Source organism: Macaca fascicularis, chromosome 11 (genome assembly GCF_037993035.2).
Source record: "Macaca fascicularis isolate 582-1 chromosome 11, T2T-MFA8v1.1".
Lineage (NCBI taxonomy): Eukaryota > Metazoa > Chordata > Mammalia > Primates > Cercopithecidae > Macaca > Macaca fascicularis.
In genome coordinates, this window is record NC_088385.1 from 7004661 (window position 1) to 7030726 (window position 26066).

The following is a 26066-nucleotide window of genomic DNA, read 5'->3' on the forward strand; positions in this document are numbered from 1 at the left end:
CCCATTACCTGGGATTACTAGTGCACCACTACACCAGCTAATCTGTGTCTGGGTGTGTGTGTGGAGGGGGGCGTGTGTGTGTGTGTGGAGGGGGGCGTGTGTGTGTGTGTGGAGGGGGGCGTGTGTGTGTGTGTGGAGGGGGGCGTGTGTGTGTGTGTGGAGGGGGGCGTGTGTGTGTGTGTGGAGGGGGGCGTGTGTGTGTGTGTGGAGGGGGGCGTGTGTGTGTGTGTGGAGGGGGGCGTGTGTGTGTGTGTGGAGGGGGGCGTGTGTGTGTGTGTGGAGGGGGGCGTGTGTGTGTGTGTGGAGGGGGGCGTGTGTGTGTGTGTGGAGGGGGGCGTGTGTGTGTGTGTGGAGGGGGGCGTGTGTGTGTGTGTGGAGGGGGGCGTGTGTGTGTGTGTGGAGGGGGGCGTGTGTGTGTGTGTGGAGGGGGGCGTGTGTGTGTGTGTGGAGGGGGGCGTGTGTGTGTGTGTGGAGGGGGGCGTGTGTGTGTGTGGAGGGGGGCGTGTGTGTGTGTGTGGAGGGGGGCGTGTGTGTGTGTGTGGAGGGGGGCGTGTGTGTGTGGAGGGGGGCGTGTGTGTGTGGAGGGGGGCGTGTGTGTGTGGAGGGGGGCGTGTGTGTGTGGAGGGGGGCGTGTGTGTGTGGAGGGGTGCGTGTGTGTGTGGAGGGGTGCGTGTGTGGAGGGGTGCGTGTGTGTGTGGAGGGGTGCGTGTGTGGAGGGGTGCGTGTGTGTGGGGAGGGGGGCGTGTGTGGGGAGGGGGGCGTGTGTGGGGAGGGGGGCGTGTGTGGGGAGGGGGGCGTGTGTGGGGAGGGGGGCGTGTGTGGGGAGGGGGGCGTGTGTGGGGAGGGGGGCGTGTGTGGGGAGGGGGGCGTGTGTGGGGAGGGGGGCGTGTGTGGGGAGGGGGGCGTGTGTGGGGAGGGGGGCGTGTGTGGGGAGGGGGGCGTGTGTGGGGAGGGGGGTGTGTGTGGGGAGGGGGGTGTGTGTGGGGAGGGGGGTGTGTGTGGGGAGGGGGGTGTGTGTGGGGAGGGGGGTGTGTGTGGGGAGGGGGGTGTGTGTGGGGAGGGGGGTGTGTGTGGGGAGGGGGGTGTGTGTGGGGAGGGGGGTGTGTGTGGGGAGGGGGGTGTGTGTGTGTGTAGTGACAAGCATTCCTTCCTGGTAAGAGACCACCAACCACGGAATGGTTCTGGCTGATTTAGAGGCTGTGTGCAAGATGCCTGTGTCCTCCATTTCACCTTTTGACCTAGAGACTAATTTTAATACATTTAAATGTTAAGTCTCCATCCCAAAGTGAACATGGGACATATGTAACATGTATATTTGCTTACTGTATATGCAAATGCCTCCTCCCATTATGAATATTCATAGCTCCTCCTATAACCTGTTAAATACGTATACTGAGTCAACCCTTTTGGAATAAGCTTCTGTTCCACCCTTTTCTCCCTTGAAGTGCCTGCTTTCAGTTTCTATCAGAGGCTACACTTCCCAGCCTGCAGGATAGGCAGCCTGCAAGGCCGCAACTCTTAAGAAAAGCCTTCCTCTCCTAAGTTTATGAACCTTGTGATTCTTCAGTTGACATTTTGGACAGTGTGGTTGCTCTCTGGATGAGGGCAGGGAGGTGGTGCTGTCAAGTACAGCAACTTTATAGAGCATGTCGGGGCACAGTGTAGGTGCCCATTCAGAGCCTGAGGACTCATCCACTAGCTGCCCAGTGTTGGCTGCCAAGGGCTCACCACTGAGGCATTCCTCAGGAATGGCCCTCAGTCCAAGGGAGTTCCACCTCCTTACCCAGGGCAGCCCACATCCAATGACCAACAGGGGCCACTGCAGCTCCCTGAAGGATCAGCTGAGGCCCCGCTGAAGCTCTATCAATGCTATCACATGGAGTTCAACTTCTCCCTCTGCTTCTCTCACTTCCTTACCAAGGCTGCTCGAGCCCCTCTCCCCAGTAAACCCCCTGCATACAAACATCCCTCCCGGGGAGCCTGACTCACGCACCACCAAGGAACCTTGCTCCTCAGATGACGAGTCTCTGAGCACAATCCCAAAAGGGCAACCCCTGTTCCCCACAGCGGTTCAGCTTCACAGCTGCACCCACCTCCCCCAGCCCAAGGCAGCCTGATCCACAGTGGGAAGGGAATTATCCATTGAGTGAGGTCTTGCCCCACGTAAGGCATTCTTGCCCCAAACACGCACACAGGGAGGCACAAAGACCATCTTCACCTGTGGCAGGTGAAGGCAGAGTGTGGTCCTGGCCAGCCCTCCCCACCTACCCCTTCTCTCCAGTGTGAGGTCCTGGCGAGTGAGATCATGAACAGCAACCCTGATGCAGAAAGAGCTGCTGCAGTGCTACCTTGTAAGTGGCAATAGGGCCCTGCGGAAGGGGTGGGGTAGTCCTCCCAGCCTTGCCAGGCATTAGCACACACAGGAGACAAGGCCATGTGACCACAGAGGCAGAGATTGAAGTCATGAGCCCCAAGACGAATGCCACTACCACCCAACACTGGGGGAAGGAACAGATTCTCCCCTAGAGCCTCTGGAAGGAGCAAAGTCAGCCAACACCTTGATCTCAGCCCAGGGAAACTAAATTTGGACCTCTAGCCTCCAGAACTGGGAGAAAATAAATGCCTATTGTTTCAAGCCATTAAGTATGAGATAATTTGTTACAGCAGCCTCAGGAAGCCATCCTGCCATCCAAGCCGTGTTGCTTCAGGCACAGCCTCTCGCTCAGACTCCCTTCAGTGTCTGCAACCGTGAAGTAGTTTTCCTTCCAGCTGATCTGATATGAGAGGAGGCTTTCCCTCCTATTTCAAGTTTACAACAGCCACTTAAGAAAGAAGTGGCTTTTGGCCGGGCGCAGTGGCTCACGCCAGTAATCCTAGCACTTTGGGAGGCCGAGGCGGGCGGATCACGAGGTCAGGAGATGGAGACCATCCTGGCTAACATGGTGAAATCCCGTCTCTACTAAAAATACAAAAAAATTAGTTGGGTGTGGTGGTGGGCGCCTGTAGTCCCAGCTACTAGGGAGGCTGAGGCAGGAGAATGGCATGAACCCGGGAGGCGAACTTGCAGTGAGGCGAGATCACACCACTGCACTCCAGCCTGGGCAACAGAGCGAGACTGATGGAGATATTTGGGGACAAGAGAGGGCACTGGAGTCTAAAACAGAAAAGCATAGTTACTTATTGCTATGGTTCAACTGCATATGTCCCTCCAAAATCCATGTGTGGAACCTAAACTCCAAAGTGATGTTATGAAAAGGTGGAGGAGGCTTTGGGGAAGTGATTTAAGTCCTGAGGGCTCTGCCTTCCTGAATGAATTAGTGCTCTGATAAAAGAGGTTGATGAGAGCACTTCAGTGTTTTTTTTTAATTGAGATGGAGTCTTTGTCACCCAGGCTGTACTGCAGTGGTATGATCTCAGTTCACTGTAACCTCCGCCACTGAGGTTCAAGCAATTCTCCTGCCTCAGCCTTCTAAAGTAGCTGGGATTACAGGCACATGCCACCATGTCCGGCTAATTTTTTTTGTTGTTTGAGACAGTCTCGCTTTGTTGCCCAGGCTGGGGTGCTCACTGCATGCTCCGCCTCCCCGGTTCACACCATTCTACTGCCTCAGCCTCCCGAGTAGCTGGGACTACAGGCGCCCGGATGGTCTCGATCTCCCGACCTCGTGATCCACCTACCTTGGCCTCCCAAAGTGCTGGGATTACAAGACTGAGCCACAGCACCCAGCTTCAGGTCACAGCAAGAAGGTCCTTGCAAGACACTGAATGCTGGTACCTTGCTCTCAGGCTGCCCAGCCTCCAGAACTATAGAAGATAATTTCTGTTCCCTAAAATTACCCAGTCTCGCTTCCTTTCCAGCTTGGACCCGGCAGAATGGCTCCCGCAAAGAAGGGTGGCGAGAAGAAAAAGGGCCATTCTGCCATCAACGAGGTGGTGACCTGAGAATACACCATCAACATTCACAAGCGCATCCATGGAGTGGGCTTCAAGAAGCGTGCCCCTAGGGCACTCAGATTCGGAAATTTGCCATGAAGGAGATGGGAACTCCAGATGTGCGCATTGATACCAGGCTCAACAAAGCTGTCTGGGCCAAAGGAATAAGGAATGTCCCATACCGAATCGGTGTGCGGCTGTCCAGAAAACGTAATGGGGATGAAGATTCACCAAATATAAGCTCTATACTTTGGTTACCTATGTACCTGTTACCACTTTCAAAAATCTACAGACAGTCAATGTGGATGAGAACTAATCGCTGATCAAATACATCAAATAAAGTTATAAAATTGAAAAAAAAATACCCAGTCTCAGGCATTTGTTAGAGCAGCACAAATGGACTGAGACACTACACCAAGTCATTAGCCCAGTCCCATTTTTAGAGCTCCAGGCCCAGAGATGTATTCGAATTAGAGTTAACCAAACTCTAGCCACAGTTAGTTTTGGAGGAAAGGACCCTGTGTAAGTCCATTCCTCCCCCAGATGGAAGGATATGAGACTGAGTCCTTCTGTCTTTTAGATCCAGAAATCACACACCATCCAGATGCACCCAGGCCAGGCGACACCCACCTTCTGCACTTCCCCAGAGGAGATGTTGCACGAGCTGCTGGGAGGAGATGCCCGTTCACACCACTGTTCTCCACTGCTCAGAGCCCATGAGTTGGCAAAGTCATAGGGGTCTGAGGTCACGGTCCCTGTGGAGGAAAATTTCAGGAAAATAACACTTCAGTTATGCCTGTCCCAGAACTTCTGAGTGAAAACTCTAGGATTCCTGGTGGCTTTGTGTTTTTTGCTTTCATTTTGTATAAAAAGACAGGGTCTGGCTACGTCTCCCAGGTTGGAGTGCAGTGACTATTGGCAAGTGCAGTCCCACTACTGAGCAGCACAGTAGTGACCTGACCCATCTCCGGCCTGGCTGGTTCACCCCTCCTCAGGTAACTCAGTTGTCCCCCGCTCCCCAGGAGACCCTATTTTGACGCTAAGCATAGTGTGGGCACCTGGATCAGTATAGGGCTCTACAGCCCAGAAGCCCTGGGCTGAAATGATCCTCCCGCATCAGCCTCTCCAGTAGCTGAGAATGCAGGTGTGGGCCACCACACCAGGCTCTAGGTCTGTTTTTAGCTGAATCAAACTTGTATTAAACAATAAGCATGCATACAGTGCTCAGCCTAACACCACAGGGCATGGGCGTCAGAGCTCAGCAGACGCTTGGAGACTGAAGAGGGATAGAGGGATGGAGGGATGGAGGGAGAAATGGATGGAGGGAAGGAGAGAGGGATATAATTACAATGAGGGAGATGAAGTGAAAGATGCTGAGATGTCCTTTCCCTGTCACTTCTCCATGCCTTCATGCGCCTTTCTCCCTCCATGTGGAATGCTCTCCTCCCCATTATTGCCTTAACTATCTCCCTTCCTCAAGATGCAGCTCAAGAACCACTGCCTCCAGGGAGCATTTCTGAACAGCTCCACTCCCATGTCTCACCCCAGCCTGTGTGGGTGTCCCTCCTCTGTGCCCCATGGCACCCTGGGCATCCCTCTACCAAAACATTCATCACCTTTGGTTTGTGTTCTTTTTGCTCATATTCATCCCCATTCAACTGTGAGCTCCTTACTGAAGGGTATGGCTGTGTCTCTCATCTCTAAATTCTTATAGTGGATTATGAATGCTCAAAATATTTTTGCAGAATGAAGGTAAGAATATGACACGGAACCTAAGCCCAGTCCCCAATTCACTGCATACTCCACGCTCTCACAGCATCTGTGCTTTAGTACTTATAGTGCTCATGCTACTGTCAGCTACTCACAAAAGACTGAGGGCCTCATGGACCTACATGGCCTGGTGCAAAGTAATTGCCTACTCCGTATTACAAAGGCAGTATGAGACTACTACCTTTGCAGTATTGGGATGAGTTTTTTGCATAGCCAAGCCTGAAAGAGTGAAGTATGTCTCAAGGTCAAGTAATGCATTTGCAAATAGTAAATAAACTGTCCCTGGGGGAGGAAAATATAAATGAGACCTTAGAGTATAGTCAGTTGGTATGTAGGGGTTTGATAGGCAGAAAAAGTTCCCCCCAACCACCAAAGATATATTCACTTCCTAATCCCTGGAGCATGTAAATACTATCTCATATGGCAAAAGGTATGCTTAAGTTAGGGATCTTGAGAGGAAGAACTTCTGTTGGATTAGTTGGGTGAGCCTAAATGCAATTATCTGTATCCTTATACAAGATGGGTAGAGGCTGGGCACAGTGGCTGACACCTGTAATCCAACACTTTGGGAGGCCAAGGAGGGTGGATCACAAGGTCATGAGATCAAGACCATCCTGGCCAACATGGTGAAACCCCATCTCTACTAAAAATACAGAAAAAGTAGCCAGGCATGGCGGCACGTGCTTGTAATCCCAGCTCCTAAGGAGGCTGAGGCAGGAAAATTGCTTGAACCTGGGAGGCAGAGACTACAGCGAGCCGAGAATGCGCCACTGCACTCCAGCCTGGTGACAGAGCAAGACTCCAGCTCAAAAAAAAGACATGGGTAGAGGGAGACGGGCGAAGACACACACACAGGAGAAAGCAATGTGAAGACAGAGGCAGAGACTGGAATGATGTAGCTCTAAGTCAGGTATGACTGCAGATGGTGGAAGGTTAGGAAGAGATGCTTCCCAAGAGCTTTTGGAGGGAGCTTTGGCCCTCCCGACACCTTGATTGCAAACTTCTGAGCTCTAGCACCATGAGAGAATAAATTTCAGTTGTTTCAAGCCATCGAGTTTGTCGTAACGTGTTGGTAGCCACAGGAAACTGATATATGGGAGAAGCCAAAGGCAAGAGAACTTAAATTTGTGGCATGTTGACTGTGTGACATTGTGATAGGTACTCTCTGGGTACTCAGTCATTCCATATCACACAGGTTTTGACACTTTCTAATAAACCACATTAAGGAAGAGACATAGAGGAGGCTTCATGTTGTTGCCTGAGCAAAGCCCTTCTATGACCCTGTGTGATCTGGGTTGATCCTAATTCCTGACATGCAAATAAAGAGACTAGATGACTTCTAGGGTCGTTTTTAGCCCTGACCGTCTATGAAGTGAAATTTTATAGGCTAGATCCAAAATGAGACATAGGCTGTCCAAGAGATGGAATTACAAATATTCTTGCTTAGAGAAAACTCAGAGCTGGAGTAAAAACCAAGCTGAGCAGATTCCTAGAAGTCAAGAAGCAAAGTTAACTATTTGGGGACAAATATTGAGTCTTTAACAACCAAAGACAACTACACCCCCAATCCTTTGAGGATGGTTTCTGAAATATCACCAGAGTCCTGAATTTTTACCAACGAACACCAACGCAGCATAGACCCCATTTTCAGTTTTTCAACTTTAAAGCCTGGGAATATGAAAGATATTCAAGGCTGAGACTTCCATTTCTAGTAATTTGACAGATTAGAACACACTGAAATACTTGCCACTACAATGGACAAATGCCCTACTGAATTCATAACTAATCTTACCAAAAAAATAAGAAATTTCAAAAGACAGGCCTGGCGCAGTGGCTCATGCTTATAATCCCAGCACTTTGGGAGGCCGAGGCAGGCAGATCAAAAGATCAGGAGATCGAGACCATCCTGGTTAACATGGTGTAACCCCGTCTCTACTAAAACTAAAAAAAAAATTAGCCAGGTGTGGTAGCAGGCACCTGTAGTCCCAGCTACTCGGGAGGCGGAGGCAGGAGAATCGCTTGAACCCAGGAGGCGGAGCTTGCAGTGAGCCGAGATCGTGCCACCGCACTCCAGCCCGGGCAATAGAGCAAGACTCCGTCTCCAAAAAATACACAGGTGTGTGCGTGTATGTGTGTATATATGTAAAGTGTGTGTGTATATATACACATACATATACAAAGATCAATTGGCTCTATTTCTGGGTCTCTATTCTGTTCCACTGATCTAATGTGTGTGTGTATATATATACACATATATATACATACATACATATATGTGTATACACACACACACGCATATATATATATACACACACACACACACACAAAGATCAATGGACAAGAATATATATCAGGGAAAGGACACCCTCTTCAACAAATGGTGCTGGGAAAACTGGATTGCCATATGCAGAAGAATGAAACTGGACCCCTATCTCTCACGTATGCAAAAACCAATCAACTCAAGATGTGTTAAAGACTTAAATGTAAGGCCTGAAACTATAAAAATAGAAGGAAGAAACCTTGGGAAAACTGTAATGGACGTTGGTCTAGGCAAGGAATTTCTGACTAAGACTTCAAAAACACAGGCAACAAAAACAAATAGACAAATGAGACCTCATTAAACTAAAAATCTTCTGCACAGCAAAAGAAATCATCGACAGAGTGAAGAGACAGCTTGCAGAATGGAAGAAAATATTTGCAAACTTACTCATCCAGCAAAGGACTAGTATCCAAAATACACAAGGAATTTAAACACCTCAACAACAATGAAAAATAACAAATAATATCAGCAAGAAGTGGGCAAAGGACATGAATAGAGACATGAATAGACATTTTTCAAAGGAAGACAGAAATATCTGACAGGAATATGAAAAAAAATGGTCAACATAACTTGTCACGAGAGAAACGCAAGTTAAAACCACAACGAGGTATCATCTTACCCTAGTCACAATGGTTGTTATTAAAAAGACAGAAAATAACAGATGTTGGCAAAGATGAGGAAAAAGGGGAACCTCTTACACACTGTTGGTGGGAATGAAAATGAGTACAACCTCTATGGAAAACAGTATGGAGACTTTTCACAAAACTTAAAAAAAAAAAAAAAAAAAAAAAAAAGACTGCCAGGCATGGTGGCTCATGCCTGTAATCCCAGCACCTTGGGAGGCTGAGGCGGGCATATCATGAGGTCAGGAGTTTGAGACTAGCCTGGCCAACATTGTGAAACCCCATCTCTACTATAAAAAATACAAAAAAAAAAAGAGCCAGACGTGGTGGCATGCGCCTGTAGTCCCAGCTGCTCAGGAGACTGAGGCAGGAGAATTGCTTGAAGCAGGGAAGTACAGGTTGCAGTGAGCTGAGATCGGGCCACTGCACTCCAGCATGGACAACAGAGCGAGACTCTGTCTCAGAGGGGGAAAAAAAAAAAAAAAAAGACTATCATTCAATCCAGCAATCCCACCACTGGATATCTACCCGAAGGAAAAGAAATCAATATATCAAAAATATACCTGCAATGGTAGATTTATTGTGCATTATTCACAACAGCAAAGACATGGTATCAACCTAAATGCCCATCAACAGATAATCAGATAAAGAAAATGTGGTACATATACACAGTGGAAGACTATTCGGCCATAAGAATGAAATCACATCTTTTGCAGCAACATGGGTGGGATTGCAGGTCATTATGTTAGGTGAAACAAACCACAGAAAGTCAAATATTACATGTTCTCACCGTTAAGTGGTTACTAAAAAATGTGTACACACAGAGTAGAATGGTAAGATATTGGAGACTCAAAAAGGTGAGAGTGTGAGGGCAAGTGATGAGAAATTACTTAATGGGTACAAAGTATATTGCACCCTAAAAGTCCTGACTTGACCACTACACAATCTGTGCATGCAACAAAATTGCACTTTTACCCCATAAATTTATACGATTTTTTGAGACAGTCTCATTTTGTCGCCCAGGTTAGAGTGCAGTGCGGTGATCTCGGCTCATTGCAACCTCCATCCCCTGGGTTCAAGCAATTCTCCTGTCTCAGCCTCCCTAGTAGCTAGGATTACAAGCATGCGCTACCACCCCCAGCTAATTTTTGTATTTTTAGTAGAGACAGGGTTTTGCCATGTTGGCCAGGCTGGTCTTGAACTCCTGACCTCAAGTGATCCATCCACCCCAGCTTCCTGAAGTGCCAGATTGCAGGCGTGAGTCACGATGTCTGGCCTTATATAAATTTTTAAAAAGAAAAAATTTAAAAAATATTTAAGAAGAAATTACGTATCAAATGTTTCTCCTTTTAAGAAAAATAGACAATGGCCGGGCGCGGTGGCTCAAGCCTGTAATCCCAGCACTTTGGGAGGCCGAGACGGGCGGATCACGAGGTCAGGAGATCGAGACCTCCTGGCTAACACGGTGAAACCCCGTCTCTACTAAAAAATACAAAAAACTAGCCAGGCGAAGTGGCGGGCGCCTGTGGTCCCAGCTACTCGGGAGGCTGAGGCAGGAGGCGTAAACCCGGGAGGCGGAGCTTGCAGTGAGCTGAGATCCGGCCACTGTACTCCAGCCTGGGCGACAGAGCCAGACTCAGTCTCAAAAAAAAAAAAAAAAAAAAAAAGAAAAATAGACATTATAAAAGGCAGTATTTTAAAATTTCACATACCTGAAAAATGATGAAATATATGAAGAAAACAGAATTGCCATTAGAAATCATTCAGGAATTCTGCCTCTGGGTATATATTCGAAAGAATTGGTCCGGCCACAATGTGTGTGTGTATACACACACACACACACACACACACATATATAATTACATATACACATATATACACATATATACAGTGCAGCTAAAGTGATATTTAAAGGGAAATTTATAGCCCTACATGTACATATCAGACAATAAAATCGGTGCTGGAGAAAACCAAAAAATAAACTATCATTTTTTCCAATACAGTACATTCCAGTGAAAGGAACAGTTCATTGTTTCCCTACATGTTTTTTTTTTTTTTTGAGACGGAGTCTCACTCTGTCACCCAGGCTGGAGTGCAGTGGCACGATCACCACTCACTGCAAGCTCCGCCTCCCGGGTTCACGCCATTCTCCTGCCTCAGCCTCCCGAGTAGCTGGGACTACAGGTGCCCACCACCACGCCTGGCTAATTTTTTTGTATTTTTAGTAGAGAAGGGGTTTCACCGTGTTAGCCAGGATGGTCTCGATCTCCTGACCTCATGATCTGCCCACCTCGGCCTCCCAAAGTGTTGGGATTACAGGTGTGAGCCACCGCGCCTGGCCTGCATGTTTACCCTCTAATCAGAAAGTGATTGGGTCATAAGGAAGAAAGATAACTTAAATATAAGTGTTTAGCTTTGGCAAGGGAACATTACTCATTGTATGTTTATGTAATTGAAATTAAAGAAGATTGAAATATTCATCTTTAGTGTTTTCACATTATCCATATTACCTTCTATTGCTCATGAATACACACATGCACACACACATGAACTGGCCTCTTTGGATCATGTGGAGGACCACTCCATAGATTTTATCCACTCCACTGTAGTGGGCTGAGGAGGATCGACTCAAACCACCCAGCTTTGACCAACCATCTGCCACGTGCAAGTTGCTACAGAGAATTCAAAGTTGAACGAAGTCAGGTTTGAGGAACTCTAAGACTGATTTAACTAGAGGTCTAGGCGTTGGAATGGAACGAAGAGATAAGGTTGGCAACAGAAATTGAGGTGGTCACCGTGAGGTCTGAATGGCAGGAAAGGCATGTTAGTGAAGGTTTATGAGCAAGGAAACAAAAAGCATGGCCACACTTTAGGGAAATGGTATCCCAGAACATCTTACCTTCTTGGGTCATGAAGTCATCTTCAGCAAAGATGTTAAAGTTGCCACACAGCCCGCAGGTCTTGTTGAAGTATCTGTCTGACAGCAGGACTTGAAAGTTGCCACTGCCATCAATCCTGGCCACAAAGCCATAGGCCTCACCGGACAGCTTGTAGTACCCAGCCTCAGTTTCTAGATACAGCCCTTTGGAGGCATAGGGCATGGAGACGCTGGAGGGCAAAGGCTAAGTTCAGAAGTGGGCTTCTCGTGCATTTTCTGGATTTCTCTCCCACCTTCTAACCCCAACCCCATGTTGTAGGGTTCAGACCGTGATGCAAAGTGGCTGAGGACCTAGAGCAGCAGACCTGGCTCCCACCCAACCCTGCTACTCCCCTTCCTTGGAACATTTGCTTCCATTCTCTGTGCCCCAGCTTCCTCATCTAAAAATGAGGGGTTTGTGCCAGGTGATCCCTAGGGTCCTTTCTAACTCAGACACTCTGGGCTTACCTTTTGTCCCCCTGTGTCACAGTACCATTGACAAACAAATGGATGTCAAAAAATTCCCCAAGATACACGGAGAGGCTCACTCTCTTGCCATTCTGGAAGTCCCCTGAAAGAAAAAGTGAATAGTAGTGACTATTACTCCCCTCAAAAAATACATTAAGAATCTTATCTACATAACCTTCTCTCAGCAGAAAACACCCCAAAAAGTCTTTACAAGTGAGCAACAAAAAATCTCCCCAAAAATCTCATTTTCTCACCCATTTTTCCATTCATCTAAAAATAATTGAGTAACTTCTGGATACATAACCCTCAGGTGGGCTCTTAAAAATCACAAATGAAAAATCTAAAAGCATGATCTCTTGCTTCCGGGAGTTCACAACCTGTGCATAAACAGAAGACAAACACGCGACAATTGATATTGTAAGGCAGCAAACGAAAAGGCAACACCGTGAGTTACTGGTAACAGGTGCTCTAGGAGAGTGTTATTCATTGAGACAGGGTTGTGCTCTGTCGCCCAGACTGGGGTGCAGTGATGTGAACATGGCTCACTGTAGCTTCCACCTCCTGGACCCAAGCAATCCTCTCACCTCAGCCTCTGGGGTAACTGGGACCACAAGTATGTACCGCCACACCCATCTAGTTTTTTGTAGAGACAAGATCTCTACCATCTGACCTAGCAGTGCTATTTAAAATGGTATTAGCTGGGTACGGTGGCTCACGCCTGTAATCCCAGCACTTTGGGAGGCTGAGGCGGGCGGATCACAAGGTTAGGAGATCAAGACCATCCTGGCTAACAGTGAAACCCTGTCTCTACTAAAAAATAAAAATAAAAAATTAGCTGGGCATGGTGGCAGGTGCCTACAGTTCCAGCTCTTTGGGAGGCTGAGGCAGGAGAATGACGTGAACCTGGGAGGTGGAGCTTGCAGTGAGCCAAGATCACGCCACTGTACTCCAGCCTGGGCAACAGAGCAAGACTCCGTCTCAAAAATAAAAATAAAATGGTATCTTAGGACAGCCCAAATCAGAATCCCTGGGCTGTTTCAAATGGAGATTCATGAGCTCTGCCTAAATTTACTGAATTTGATTATCCAGGAGTTTACAGATTGTGTGGGTCAAATGCCTTACACAGCACATGGAAATAAGCACACACTAAATGGTTGACAACGGAAATGTCTGAATATCCAGACACATGATAAAATACTGAGAATGGTATAGTTGTGAGGGCTGAACAGGGTGACAAGGGTGATGGTGGCCGGCATGAAAGAAGAAACACAAGCAAGAGACATTTTTCACAGCATGACCAAACCTTAGCAAGCCTCAGTTTCTGAGAACTGCTACTTGTGCTGGGTCTTTGATATTCAAAGATAATTGGTCATAAGAATCAAAAGAACCAGAAGGGAAAATATAAAGCCTGGTCTCAAGCCTTGGACACTGAGAAATTAATGGAAATAGGGAAGATGGAGCAGCCAGAGAGACAAAGAGCCCACATGTGGGGCACGATGCCTCGGGGTCCTGAAGGAATGGGGCATAGGACTCGGGTAAAGTTGGTCTTAAAAATCAGCAAATCTCTCTTCTCTTAGAAGGGATAGGGGAATGTGGCTTATCTTAGAGGCTCCCAAAGATGCAAAATCACTTAAGCAAGGTACTCGCGTTCCACAGGAGGCAGAGCTCAGCAGGTGCCACAGGGGAGCCTGGAGGTCCCTATGGCGGTAACTTTGAAAAATAAGGCCTGCAAGGCTCAACAAACCAAGAATTCAGCAGAAGCAGAAAAACCAAACAGGAGAGAACCAGAAGTGTATGGGAGGGAAGGAGAGCCCCAGCCCTCCTAGAGTAACAGAGGAACCTGCCCACACAGGCTGCAGAGCTCGGGGCGGCCCAGGCAGCAGACCCTGGGGTAATTTGCCCATCATCACGGAGCTAGTCAGTGATGAAGAGCTGGGACTCAAGCCCGAGTGCCATTTTAAGTAAGTGAAGGGCTTGCTCTGTGCAGCCCCAGGAGAGACCAGCATCAGGAAGTCCAAGGGGCAGCTCCAGGCAGTCACGGGGAGGTGGGGCTGGCTGTCCCAGGAGCTTCACCTACTGCAGGAACTGGGGCTCCTGAAGGGGATGATTAGGTTCTGGCAACCAGCCCCCACCTGCCCAGAGACAAACCAAAAACAGGAGTCTAGGGGCAGGGGTGGGGCTGCATTGTGCCCTTCAGTGAGGACCGAACTGCATGGCATGGAGAATTCCTGGCCCTGGATGGCTGAGGGGACTTGAAGAGCAGTCAGTCCACACCCGGAGCAGGGGAGTGGCAAGGGAATTTGGGGTGTTTTCTTTTGAGGTCTTACTCTGTCACTCAGGATGACATGTAGTGATATCACAGCTCACTTCACCCTCAAACTCCTGGGCTCAAGCAATCCTATTGCCACAACTTCCCAAATAGCTGGAACCCCAGGTGTGTGCCACCATGACCAGCTAATTTTTGTACAGATGGGGGTCTCGCCACGTTGCCCAGGCTGGCCCTGAACTCCTGGGCTCAAGCAATCCTCCCACTTCAGCCTCTCAAAGCACTGGGATTACAGGCATGAGCAACTGTATCCAGTCTGGCAATGAGATTTTTCAACGTGTGACCTAGGGAAGTCTGCAATTCAGAAAAACATACTATGGCAGCAGGAAGGATCTAAGTAAGTGGCTCTTAAACTCTTTTGCTCAAAAAGCATAGTAAAAACACAATTTATGACTCAAGACACACACACATACATTTCATATCATATTTACCCTTGCCGTGTGCCATGCACTCGATATTTTCTGATGTTTTCTATCCTATTTTTTTTTTTTTTTTTTTTTGAGACGGAGTCTTGCTCTGTCGCCCAGGCTGGAGTGCAGTGGCCGGATCTCAGCTCACTGCAAGCTCCGCCTCCCGAGTAGCTGGGACTACAGGCGCCTGCCACCTCACCCGGCTAGTTTTTTGTATTTTTTAGTAGAGACAGGGTTTCACCGTGTTAGCCAGGATGGTCTCGATCTCCTGACCTCGTGATCCGCCCGTCTCGGCCTCCCAAAGTGCTGGGATTACAGGCGTGAGCCACCACGCCCGGCCTATTCTGTCTCTTTAAATGTTATTACAGATGGAGAAACTAAGGCCTAGGTTTACAAGAGAAAAGATTTCTCCACTGCATCACTATTGAATTCAGGGCCAGACACTTCCCTGCACATGGTGGGAGAACCAGCAGCCTCCTGGCCTCTACCCACTAGATGCCAGCAGCACCCACCCCACAGTTGTGACAACCCAAAATGTCCTCAGGGGGAAAATCACCCCAACTAAGAACCCCTGGTTTCCACTGTGGAAAGAGAACCTACACTCAGGCTTGACTGTCCAGATCCCCTTTTTGCAACACAAAGCTGCGTAACAGGGCATCAGAATGTTCTAGATTGTGCTAACCACTAACGCAGGGAGAACTCCAGCTCAGTCTTGCATTTTATTTGCCTCATTCTCTCGATGCAGAACTCGGGGGATCAGATGATGTGCAGCCATTAGGAAAATGAGCCATTAGAAAAACAAGCCATTAGAAATCGCCGGTGAGCCCAGCAGAGACCCCTGTGCTCCACAGACCAAGGTTAGCACTTCCTACAACTCTTAGGAAAAGAGGCTGGCTGTCACCCCAAAGAGGCAAGACAAGCCAGCGAAGCTCTCCCAGAGGCTCCCACCAGGCCTGTGGAACGCAGTGATCAAGGCGCTGCGTGAGGAGTAAGCTCCTCGCCCACGTGTTAGAGCGAAAGGAATCCTGGGACTTTCAGAAGCAGGCCAGGAACTGGAACCACAGTCAGACCTGGGCGCTTTCTTAGGCTTTAGGGTAGAACTCACTCATCTGAATTTCCATCAAACACTCTACCTTCTACACCTGTGATTCTGGTGCAGGTGACCCTCCCTCCAGACTGAGAACAGGGGTCTGGTCTGACCACGCCACGGAAACTAAGGCTCCACAGGGGAAGTGATTCAGCAGGCTGTAGGTTGTTGATGGCTCTTTCTTGGCTGGTTTGGGAGCCAGATCCTGCAGCTGCAGCTTAGGAAGAGCAGTCCCTACAGAGAGCAGGAACCAGGACTCCCATGGTCTCCCTCTGGCCTCTGCGCTGCCTGGCAAAGAGCCGTGTCACCTTGGCCTCGAACCCTGCAGCCTTCCTCACCAGGAGACAAGATCAAGGACAGGCGCCTTGCCTTGGCACCAGGTGGCCCTTCATGTGCAGACAAACACTTTACCCAGGATATGAATAAGGTCCACAGGCACTCGGGAGGAATGTGGATGTGCAATTTACCGTCAAGGAGACAGGATGTCATTGGAGAACAATGGAACAGAAGGTGGGTATGTGCACAGAAACCGAAACTGCAGGGCCCGAGTCCTGGGCTCCCTCCCCTGACCCAGTGCCCCTGGCTGCCCTGACGTACCAGTGCCAGCCCACCCCCAATTCTTCCTCTTCCACACCCCCCAAACCTGTCACCACCACCAACAGGCAAAACATCCACCCATTCTCTATGACATTAGCAGCACGGTTTTGGTAAAAATAAAACCAATTTAAAGTATGTTTGATCTGTAACCTTGTTTAGGCAAACAATCTCCCAGAAAATGGACACTTCACAAGGACAAGTAGTTTATAAGAAAATGGTGACCTGGTGGGGAATCCCACTGAGGGGTTTTGAAGTAGACAGGTCTTCCATGGCCCTTCAAATTCCTCTGTGGCCACTGAAACCCGGAAAATGGTGGCCCGAGAGGCCAGACCTCTAGCGCAAACCTGTGTGGATTATGAGGGACAGACGCAACTGAAGTGACCCTGACCTCACGGAAATGCCTGGGGGCCAAGCAGCCCCCATCTCTGCATAGCGATTCCAAGTGAACACCCCATGTTAAGCTGGCTGCTTTCAGTAACTCAGCCGGGCTAAGCAGTCACATTTTCAGATAACCTGTCTCCCTTGCTCACGTATCTCCATTTTAAAGATGAGGAACTGAGGCCAAGGTGGGCGGATCACCTGAGGTCGGGAGTTCAAGACTAGCCTGACCAACATGGGAAAAACCCCGTCTCTACTAAAAACACAAAATTAGCAGGGTGTGGTGGTGCACGCCTGTAATCCCAGCTACTCGGGAGGTTGAGGCAGGAGAATCACTTGAACCCTGGAGGGGGAGGTTGCAGTGAGCCGAGGTCATGCCATTGCACTCCAGCCTTCCAGCCTGGACAAGAGCAAGAATCCGTTTCAAAAAAAAAAAAAAAAAGGAATTGGAGGCTAAGAGAACGTAACTGCCCTCAGAACACTCAGTGAAGAGGGAGAGCAGAGGAGAACAGGTTTTCCGACACCAGCTGTGGCTCCATCTGTGCTTCCATTTCCTGCTGGGGGCAGAGCCACCCAGTTCTGTGGAAAGGAAATCGACAAGGGAGCATAAGCTGATAAGCCCAGTGCTGGATGGGTGGAATGGGCAAAAGGGCTTCCTGAAGGAGGTGACAGCCCAGAGGCACCAGCACACCCTATATGTCCCCACCAGGGACCCTGACATGGGGAGGGGTCTGGAGTTGGGCTGAAATAGGGGAAGGGAGCTGGGAGCTTTTCCAACATGCTAACTTGGCTCTCTAACCCCAAAACATGAACTCTGTGCCTGGGACTAAGGTATTAGTACGTGTTGTTTACAAGCCCGCCTCGGGGCAGGGAGTCCAGAGCAGAGCTGAACAAACGGATTGTGGAGTCCAGACAGCAATCCACCCCCCGCCCCTGCCCCCAAGCCGGGCACTGCAGTGTCTCCATCAAAATCTTCCTCTGGTGTTTATGAGACAGTCTCAGTCTGTGCCCAGCCTGGAGTGCAGTGGCACAATATAAGCTCACCACAATCTCTACCTTCCAGGTTCAAGTGATTCTCCTGCCTCAGCCTCCTGAGCAGCTGGGATTACAGGTGCATGTCACCACACAGACTAATTTTTGTATTTTTAGTAGAGACGGGGTTTCACCATGGTGGCCAGACTGGTCTCGATCTCCCAACCTCAGGTGATCCACCTGCCTCGGCCTCCCAAAGTGCTGGGATTACAAGCGTGAGCCATTGCACCTGGCCTCCTCTGGTCGCTTCTAACCCTCCATTCCCACCGACAACCCCAGAGCCCTCACAGGTAGAGGTCTGTATCAGCTCTGCTGTGATCTATAAAATGGGAAAATCTACTTTAAACAAAATCTAGGGTCACCCAAGGTAGGGAGGGCATGGGGCTGCAGCCTCTGAATCAAGTTGGGACCCTCACGTTGGTGTTGAGGATGGACTTTGATTTGTCATGCCCTGGGGCATCTCTGGCCTTTTTACTGCCTGCCTGGTTACAACGGCCAAGGCCACTCCACCTACCACCTCTTTCCCTTTCAGGACCATCCTGGCAAAAAACCAGTTTCCTCTGACCACTTCCCTACTGCACAAGGCCTTACACTAGTTCCTCACAGCCTGCAGAACGGACTCAAATTCCCCATCAGCCTTCAAGACCCTCCACTGCAGCCTCACCCGATGGCCCAGCCCCTCAGCCCACTCTCCTCCAGTCCCACGCACTCAAAGTCTGGTTACCCACTCTAAGAGCAGCAACAGCAGCTGGGAAATTGTTAAAAATGAAATTTTCAGGCCCTCTTCCGGATCTACTGAGTCAGAACTGCAGGGGCAGGGCCCAGTGATCTGTTTGTCACAACCCTCCGGGTGGTCCTGATGCAGCCTGGAGTTTGGCAACTGCTGCTCCAGCTACACTGACCTCCCCAGGGCTCCACGTCAGAAGCACATGCCCCTTCAGCCTCCCCACTTCTCATGCTGTCCCCGTGGCAGGCAGCACCCTCCCCTGTCCTCTCTGGTCATCCAAAGCTCCTTTCCCATGGCTGCTCACACACACTCTGTGAACATCTTCAGGCCAGGCCTGGTGGCTCATGCCTGTAATCCCAGCACTTTGGGAGGCCGAGGCGGGTGGATCACCCGAGGTCAGGAGTTTGAGACCAGCCTAGCCAATATGGTGAAACCCCGTCTCTACTAAAAATACAAAAATTTGCCGAGCGTGGTGGCGCCTGTAATCCCAGTTACTTGGGAGGCTGAGGCAGGAGAACTGCTTGAACCCAGGACGTGGAGGTTGCAATGAGCCAAGATCACGCCACTGCACTCCAGCCTGGGCAACAGTGCAAGACTCCGTCTCAAAAAATAATCTTCAGCACAACAGAGAACCCAGTGAGCTCAACACCAGGAAACAGATGAGACATGCTCCTTATCCCTGAGGAGTTCAGAGGAGTGGGAAGGATGGCAGTGCCCAGATGTCACATGTGATAGGTTTCCCAGCAGAGTCAGGGCAGCTGGCAAAGATGGCCTCAAGGAGAGACCAGGAATTGGGGGAGCTCATAGCTACAGCCAGGTGCCAGAGCCTAGCCCAGTGCTGGGCACACGGAGGACCCTGCAGCAGTCCCCACTGACTGATGGGGCAATGATCCCAGGAGCCCTACAGCCCAGATCTCAGGTAAGTGTCTGGGTGTTGCCAAAGACCCCCACCTTGACCAAACTTGAGTGGGTGCTTCTGAGCCCTCTTTTAAATTAAGCCTTGGCCTTGGGCTCTGTCCTTGGCCTGCTCAGTCCAGTTTTTTTTTGTGGTTTTTTTTTTTTTGAGATGGAGTCTCGCCCTGTTGCCCAAGCTGGAGTGCAAAGGCACGATCTCACTCACTGCAACCTCTGCCTCAACCTCCCGAGTGGCTGGGATTACAGGCATGCACCACCATGCCCGACTAATTTTTTGTATCTTTAGTAGAGACCGGGTTTAACTCAAACTTCTGACCTCGTGATCCACCCACCTCGGCCTTCCAAAGTGCTGGGATTACAGGTGCTCAGCCACCGCGCCTGGCCTCAGTCCAGTTTTAATAAGAATCCTGCTGAGTCGATTTAGAAAAGATGCCGCCACCCGCCATATGTGATCAGCAAGACTGCCTGACTTCAGCAAGACTCCCGTCAAGCTGGGTTAACCAGAATATCCCCTCTTCTGAGGTTTCCTCTTTGTAATTTTCTACCACTGACCCCTACACCCTCCTCCTTGGCCCTAAATCTTCACTTTTCCTTGTATTCAAAGTCGAGCCCTCTTGTCCAGGCGCGGTGGCTCATGCCTGTAATCCCAGCACTTTGGGAGGCCAAGGTGGGCGGATCACGAGGTCAGGAGATCGAGACCATCCTGGCTAACATGGTGAAAACCCAGTCTACTAAAAAACATAAAACATTAGCCAGGCGTGGTGGGTGCCTGTAGTTCCAGCTACTCGGGAGGCTGAGGCAAGAAAATGGCATGAACCCAGGAGGTGGAGCTTGCAGTGAGCCGAGATTGTGCCACTGCACTCCAGCCTGGGCAGCAGAGCAAGACTCTGTCTCAAAAAAAAAAAAAAAAAAAAAAAAACTTGAGCCCTCTCTCCCCCCCCACTCTGCAAAAACCCACATGGCAGCAGTCCCTCTTGAAAGTCTTCCTAAGTTGCTTTAACAAGTGTCATGAGTATCTTTTAACAGCATGAGCCTGTCCTTTGCCATCTCCGTTCCAAGGCTGGGGCCCCCACGTTTGCTAGGTTTTTTGGCATCCCTCCCTCACACACTGCACACATTGGTTAGTTTTTAGTATGTGGAGGTCAAACCATAATCGTCCATCACTGCCCCTCCCCACCTTGGCGAGGGTCCTCTCAGTCCAGAGGAACGTTCTGTCAGCCTGAAAGGCCTGGGATCAAAATTCCAGCTCTACTTTTTTTTTTTCCCCAAGACCGAGTCTCACTATGTCGCCCAGGCTAAAGTGTATCTTGGCTCACTGCAACCAGGTTCAAGCGATTCTCCTGCCTCAGCCTCCCAAGTAGCTGGAATTACAGGCACACACCACCACACCTGGCTAATTTTTGTATTTTTAGTAGAGATGGGGTTTCACCATGTTGGTCAGGCTGGTCTCAAACTCTTGACCTCAGGTGATCCACCCTCCTTGGCCTCCTGAAGTGCTGGGGTTACAGGCGTGCGCCACTGCGCCGGCCTCAGCTCCACCTTTTATTGTCTGTCAGGCCTTGGAAGGAAGATACAACCTCCATGGGCCTTGGTTCTCCATTGGTAAAACCGGGGTGACTACAGCTACATCCCAGGCCTGTTGTGGGGATACAGGGACATGGGAGGGACAGGACCAGCCCTTCTCCAGGAATACAGGAAGTCCTCAGCATAAGCTGAGGTTCTGATCCACAGGCCACCAAGAAAACGAGTTTTCCCTTTGGCAAGGAGTTTTACATGTTCCAAAGCACCTTCCTCCAATTCACCATCCGCCTTGATGCTGTGGCGTTCCCAGGGCATCGCCTAGACCCACAGCAATAGACACAGTGAACTACCAGAGAGGATGAACAATCTCTTCATTCATCCCACGCGGCTCCCGTGGTAAGAGACCCGGGGAAAGCCAAGAGGGGTTACATGTCACAGAAAGGCTGTTCCTCTCCTTGTTCTCAGCAGTGACCTTTTAGCTCAGACACTATTCCGAGAGCAGGAATCCCTCCCCACACCAGGGCTGAGCTCGGCCAGCACTCTGGATTCCTCCCTGCAGTGCCCAGAACTCACCAATAATCGAAAAGGAGCGTTTCTGGCAGTCCCCTGCCAGGAGATAACTGCAGTATCCCGCAAAGCTGTACATGCTCCCATCAAAGGTGTTGATGAAGTCACTTCCGAAGAGGCTGCATCGGGCCATGGATGACCTGCCGCGAGTCCCTTCTGCACAAAGGGTCCCTGGAGGGGGAGAGGCCACAGGTTGGGCTGGTGATCCCAGGCCACAACTGGGACCATCAGCTCAAACCTCTCTGGCCTCACAGAAATTAGACTGCCTCTGATAGAAATTGGGCTATGCGGAGGTATTTTCCATCCTCAATGAGACTAAAGCTGTTGCTTTCAGCTCCCATATACGACCCCAGACTCACAGCAATAACTAAGGAACAGTTTTTCAGGAAATCTATTAGTTTTAATGACATTTACTTACTGATTTAAAATGTCATGTTCATTATTAGAAATTTGGAGCATACGGAAGAAAAAAAAGCTGGCCGGGCACAGTGGCTTATGCCTATAATCCCAGCACTTTGGGAGGCCGAGGCGGGCGGATCACCTGAGGTCAGGAGTTCAAGACCAGCCTGCCCAACATAGTGAAACCCTGTCTCTACTAAAAATACAAAAACTAGCCGGGTGCGGTGGTGGGCACCTGTAATCCCAGCTACTCGTGAGGCTGAGGCAGGAAAATTACTTGAGCCCAGGAGGCAGAGGTTGCACTGAGCCAAGATCGCACCACTGCACTCCAACCTGGGCGAGAGTGAGACTCTGTCTCAAAAACGAGGAAAGAAAAGAAAACACAAAGAAGTTAAAACCATCTGTAACCCAATATTTAGCGATTAGAATTAACATTTCAATGTTCATCTTTCCATTTTATAGCATACATACAGCTGTGGGTTTTTCATAAATTGGTGACCACCTTGTGCAAACTACCTATAACCTGTTTATTTCTCAATAGATTGTAAATCATTCATCGCGCTATTGTATGTACTTCCAATACGCGGTTTTTAGTGGCTGCATCATATTTTGCATCTCAATGTCTATAGCATAGCCCTCTATTAAGTTTCTAGCATGTTTCCATATGTTATAGATTGCAATGAGCATCTTTGTACATAAGTCTAGTATATCTTGAGCAGGTTAAATTTTAAACAGATCAGACGGTGTGCCTGACACACTCTGAAGTGTCAGTTCCTCCAGCGTCACATGCTAACTCCTTCACTGACCATGGTTGTGTGTGCGCACCTGTGTGTCGGCAGGTGGGGAAATACAGCAGTAAATCTCTAAGCGTTCTAGGTTCCTGGCAAAAGACCCACCTGAAGATGCAGAGAGTATGACAAATGTATATTTTTCCCCCAGACTCACCCGCAGGCAGCAACTGGATGCTGCTGACCGGAGAGACCTAAGTGGTAAGTACCCAAGGTCAAAAGTCCCCTCCCACCATTTACAGGCTCAGAATCTTAGCAAGGGAAGGGCAGCAGTATGATGCAGTGCAGTGGAAAGGGTGTTGGCCTGGGACCCACGAAGACTGACCTCTGATTTTGGCTCGACTTTGGGGCATTTTTCCTCTGACCCTCAGTCTCTTCATTTGTACCATGGGAGGTTCAACTAGGTGACCTCCACAATCTCATCTAAAACTAATAATCCATCCAAGTCTTGGATTTCTTCTTCCTCATGCTGTGGCCTCATAATATAAGGCAGTTCTGTGCCACCTTTATGCATCTTAATAGGAGATGGCATTTGCAGGTACCTGGTCTCTGCAATACAAGTCAAGGGTAGGAACTCTGCGGAACCTTCACAGGAAGCAACCAACGGGAGCCTAAGTTGGGGCTAGGCACACAGGGGAGCTCCAGACACCTGCTGACTCCCAGAAAGGGGTCACTCCAGATGGCCCTGGGGCAGGAATGAGAAATGGAGGCCCTTTGGTACCTACCTGGCAAGACGAGGGCCAGAGCAAGCAGCACCCCGGCCAATCTGGCAGGAATCATCTGCAGAGAAGGAAGAGATGTGAGCTGGTCATTGCTGCCCAGGTAGGTGGCTGCTCTGGTGACTGTCAGGGCATGCAGTAGCAAAAACGTTTCTTTGAAGCAGGAGAGAAGCTGGATCCTCATGACCCCCTTTTTCCCCTTTGAACATGGCCTTCTGGCCCACCCACCCCCAGAAACCCCTGGCCAGTGCCAGGCCCAAGGGTGACAATCACTGTGAGCTGGGACTTGTGGGCACCTTTCCACAGACAGCAGTCCCAGGCCCAAGACAGGAGGCAAACCCTGCCTTCCCTCCAGGCCAGCCGGGCCTCTCTCATGTCCCTGCCTCCTGAAGCAGCTGGGAGCTGACACACACCTCATTCCTTCCTGCCTCTGCATCCAAACTGGCGAGTAGGAACCATCCTACACTTCTGTGCCCACCACAGCAGCCCAGACACAGAGAATGCTCAGGAACTGCTAACTTGATGGTTTGCTTGTTGGCCCCCGAGTCTGTACCACGAGGGCCTTCACAAGAGCAAGGGCTGTCTCCCTTGTCTCCAACCCCAGCACCTGGCAAGATGCTTAGCACCCAGGAGACGCCCAGCAAATGTTTGCTGAGGTCATCTGAAAAAAGGGACAGGAGTCCAGCAGCCCTAGATGCAGGTAGACTTCCCTACTGTGTGACCCCCAAGAGAGGGACAAGTAACCCTAGCTGGCACAGCATACCCCAAGTCCCTTAGAGCCCCTGCTGTAGCCCTCTCCTCTGGGAAAGGTGGTTAAATGAAATGCAGAATCTGTCGCCTGAGATTCACCTGGGGCGACTCCTTTCCTACCTAAGGTCCCATCCAGCCAAAGGTGAAATAAAGCCAATATGTGATATATCTGTGGAAGGAACACTGAGATGTCAGTTATGGCCAGGTCTTGGTCTCCAAGCAAGTGTCCCCTCCCAGTCCTAACACTCAGGTACATTCAGCTGCTCCCAGAAAGTTATCACAGGTGAGGACAAAGCTCATTCCAACTCACTTGAGTGAAGTACTATGAAACAGTAAAACCCGGCCGGGCGCGGTGGCTCAAGCCTGTAATCCCAGCACTTTGGGAGGCCAAGGCGGGCGGATCACAAGGTCAGGAGATCGAGACCACAGTGAAACCCCGTCTCTACTAAAAATACAAAAAATTAGCCAGGCGCGGTGGCGGGCGCCTGTAGTCCTAGCTACTCAGGAGGCTGAGGCAGGAGAATGGCGTGAACCCAGGAGGCGGAGCTTGCAGTGAGATCGCGCCACTGCACTCCAGCCTGGGCAACAGTCCGTCTCAAAAAAAAAAAAAAAAACAGTAAAACCCACTGCATGAAGAAAAAGCAGGCCTAGGACCCTCAGAGGCAAGTGGAGGAGGGAGTATTAGCATCACCCCTGGCTGAACTGAATTGCCCCTCCAAACAAAGCCCTTCCAGTCCAGGGACAGAGAACCCCAGCTCCCCAGGAGCAGGGATCAGTCAGTCCTGCATCTTCCTCCCACAACTGAGCCAGCTCTCCTTCCAAAGGCCATACCTTCCCCTGCAACGAGTGCTGCAGTATCTCCAAGGTCCCTGGGAAACTCAGCCGCTGGACAATGGTGCCTCCCACCCTAGGCCATGCTCCTAGCTGCTGCAAAGGCTCAATCAGGTCTGCTACAGCTCAGGACTGTCTTGCTGTTAAGTAGCCCGGGGGCTGTGGAGTTCCCACTGCTGGGGTAGATAAAGCCCAAGCTGCGACATCCACCAACCACCCTCCTTTCCCACCACAATAGCTGTGAGCTGCCACAACTGGGGACTGGCCTCCTTTTAATTACCAAAAGGGAACAATGAAAGGAAATGGTATTAGAAGTACCTCCAAGCTGATAAAGCTTTGTAGAGTTTGGAAGGAGACCTCCTGGCAGCTGCCTTAATGAACTGCCTTGCCCTCCCCAAACACCCCCCCACCCCTACACCCCCACACTTGATCCCTGGTCTTCCTAGAGTGCCCCACCTGGGCGGGATTAACCAGGAATGCTGGTTGCCTCAGGGCAGGCTGATACAGGCTGGGGGGAGTCACACTAGAACAACACAGCTTCCTGATCCAGCTTCCAGGGCTGGGCTCCAGGGAAGTTGGGAAAAACACCTCAACCTGAGCCAACTTTGCTGCTGTGTTTGGAGGAAGGGGAGCACTAACACTTCCTATGCACCCCAGGTATGAAGGATCCGGTCCTGGCCCTGACAAAAACAGTCCACTTGGGTCCTGGCCAGGGCTGAATGGACCGGTTAAAGATGAAGGTCTTGGCCACAAGCCTAGGCCTTTGTAAAATGAAGGTGGGGAGCGATGGTTTGAGTCTAACACTTTTACTGTTTTTACATTCTAATTCTAATTCTCAAGGACACTTCCAGCCACTTCTGGTACCCTGCCCTTATATACACACATACACACACACATACACACACATTCTTCCCAGCCTCCCATTCCCAAAAGCCTTATTCTCAACATCTGCTAAAGTAATTCCTACTAAAATAAGTAACTGATGAAA

General features: G+C 49.9%; 1 protein-coding gene and 1 pseudogene across 6 annotated transcripts in view; one reads left to right on the forward strand and one right to left on the reverse strand.

Annotated features, from left to right (window-relative positions):
• Positions 1-26066, reverse strand: part of VWF (von Willebrand factor) — a 184290-nt gene that overhangs the window by 146430 nt on the left and 11794 nt on the right. For 2 of the 6 annotated variants that reach the window (XM_005569887.5, XM_065523605.2), the window contains 5 exons: positions 23504-23558; positions 21598-21762; positions 12032-12134; positions 11546-11754; positions 4564-4688 (listed from right to left, as the gene is read on the reverse strand). In XM_005569887.5, the coding sequence (XP_005569944.3) occupies positions 4564-4688; positions 11546-11754; positions 12032-12134; positions 21598-21762; positions 23504-23558 (657 nt within the window). Of the gene's footprint in view, positions 1-4563; positions 4689-11545; positions 11755-12031; positions 12135-21597; positions 21763-23503; positions 23559-23793; positions 23871-25078; positions 25326-25396; positions 25589-26066 lie in introns of those variants that run through there. The other 4 variants (XM_015430272.4, XM_005569888.5, XM_065523606.2 and 1 more) reach the window with 4 other exon arrangements.
• Positions 3846-4256, forward strand: LOC107126631 (large ribosomal subunit protein eL31-like; annotated as a pseudogene).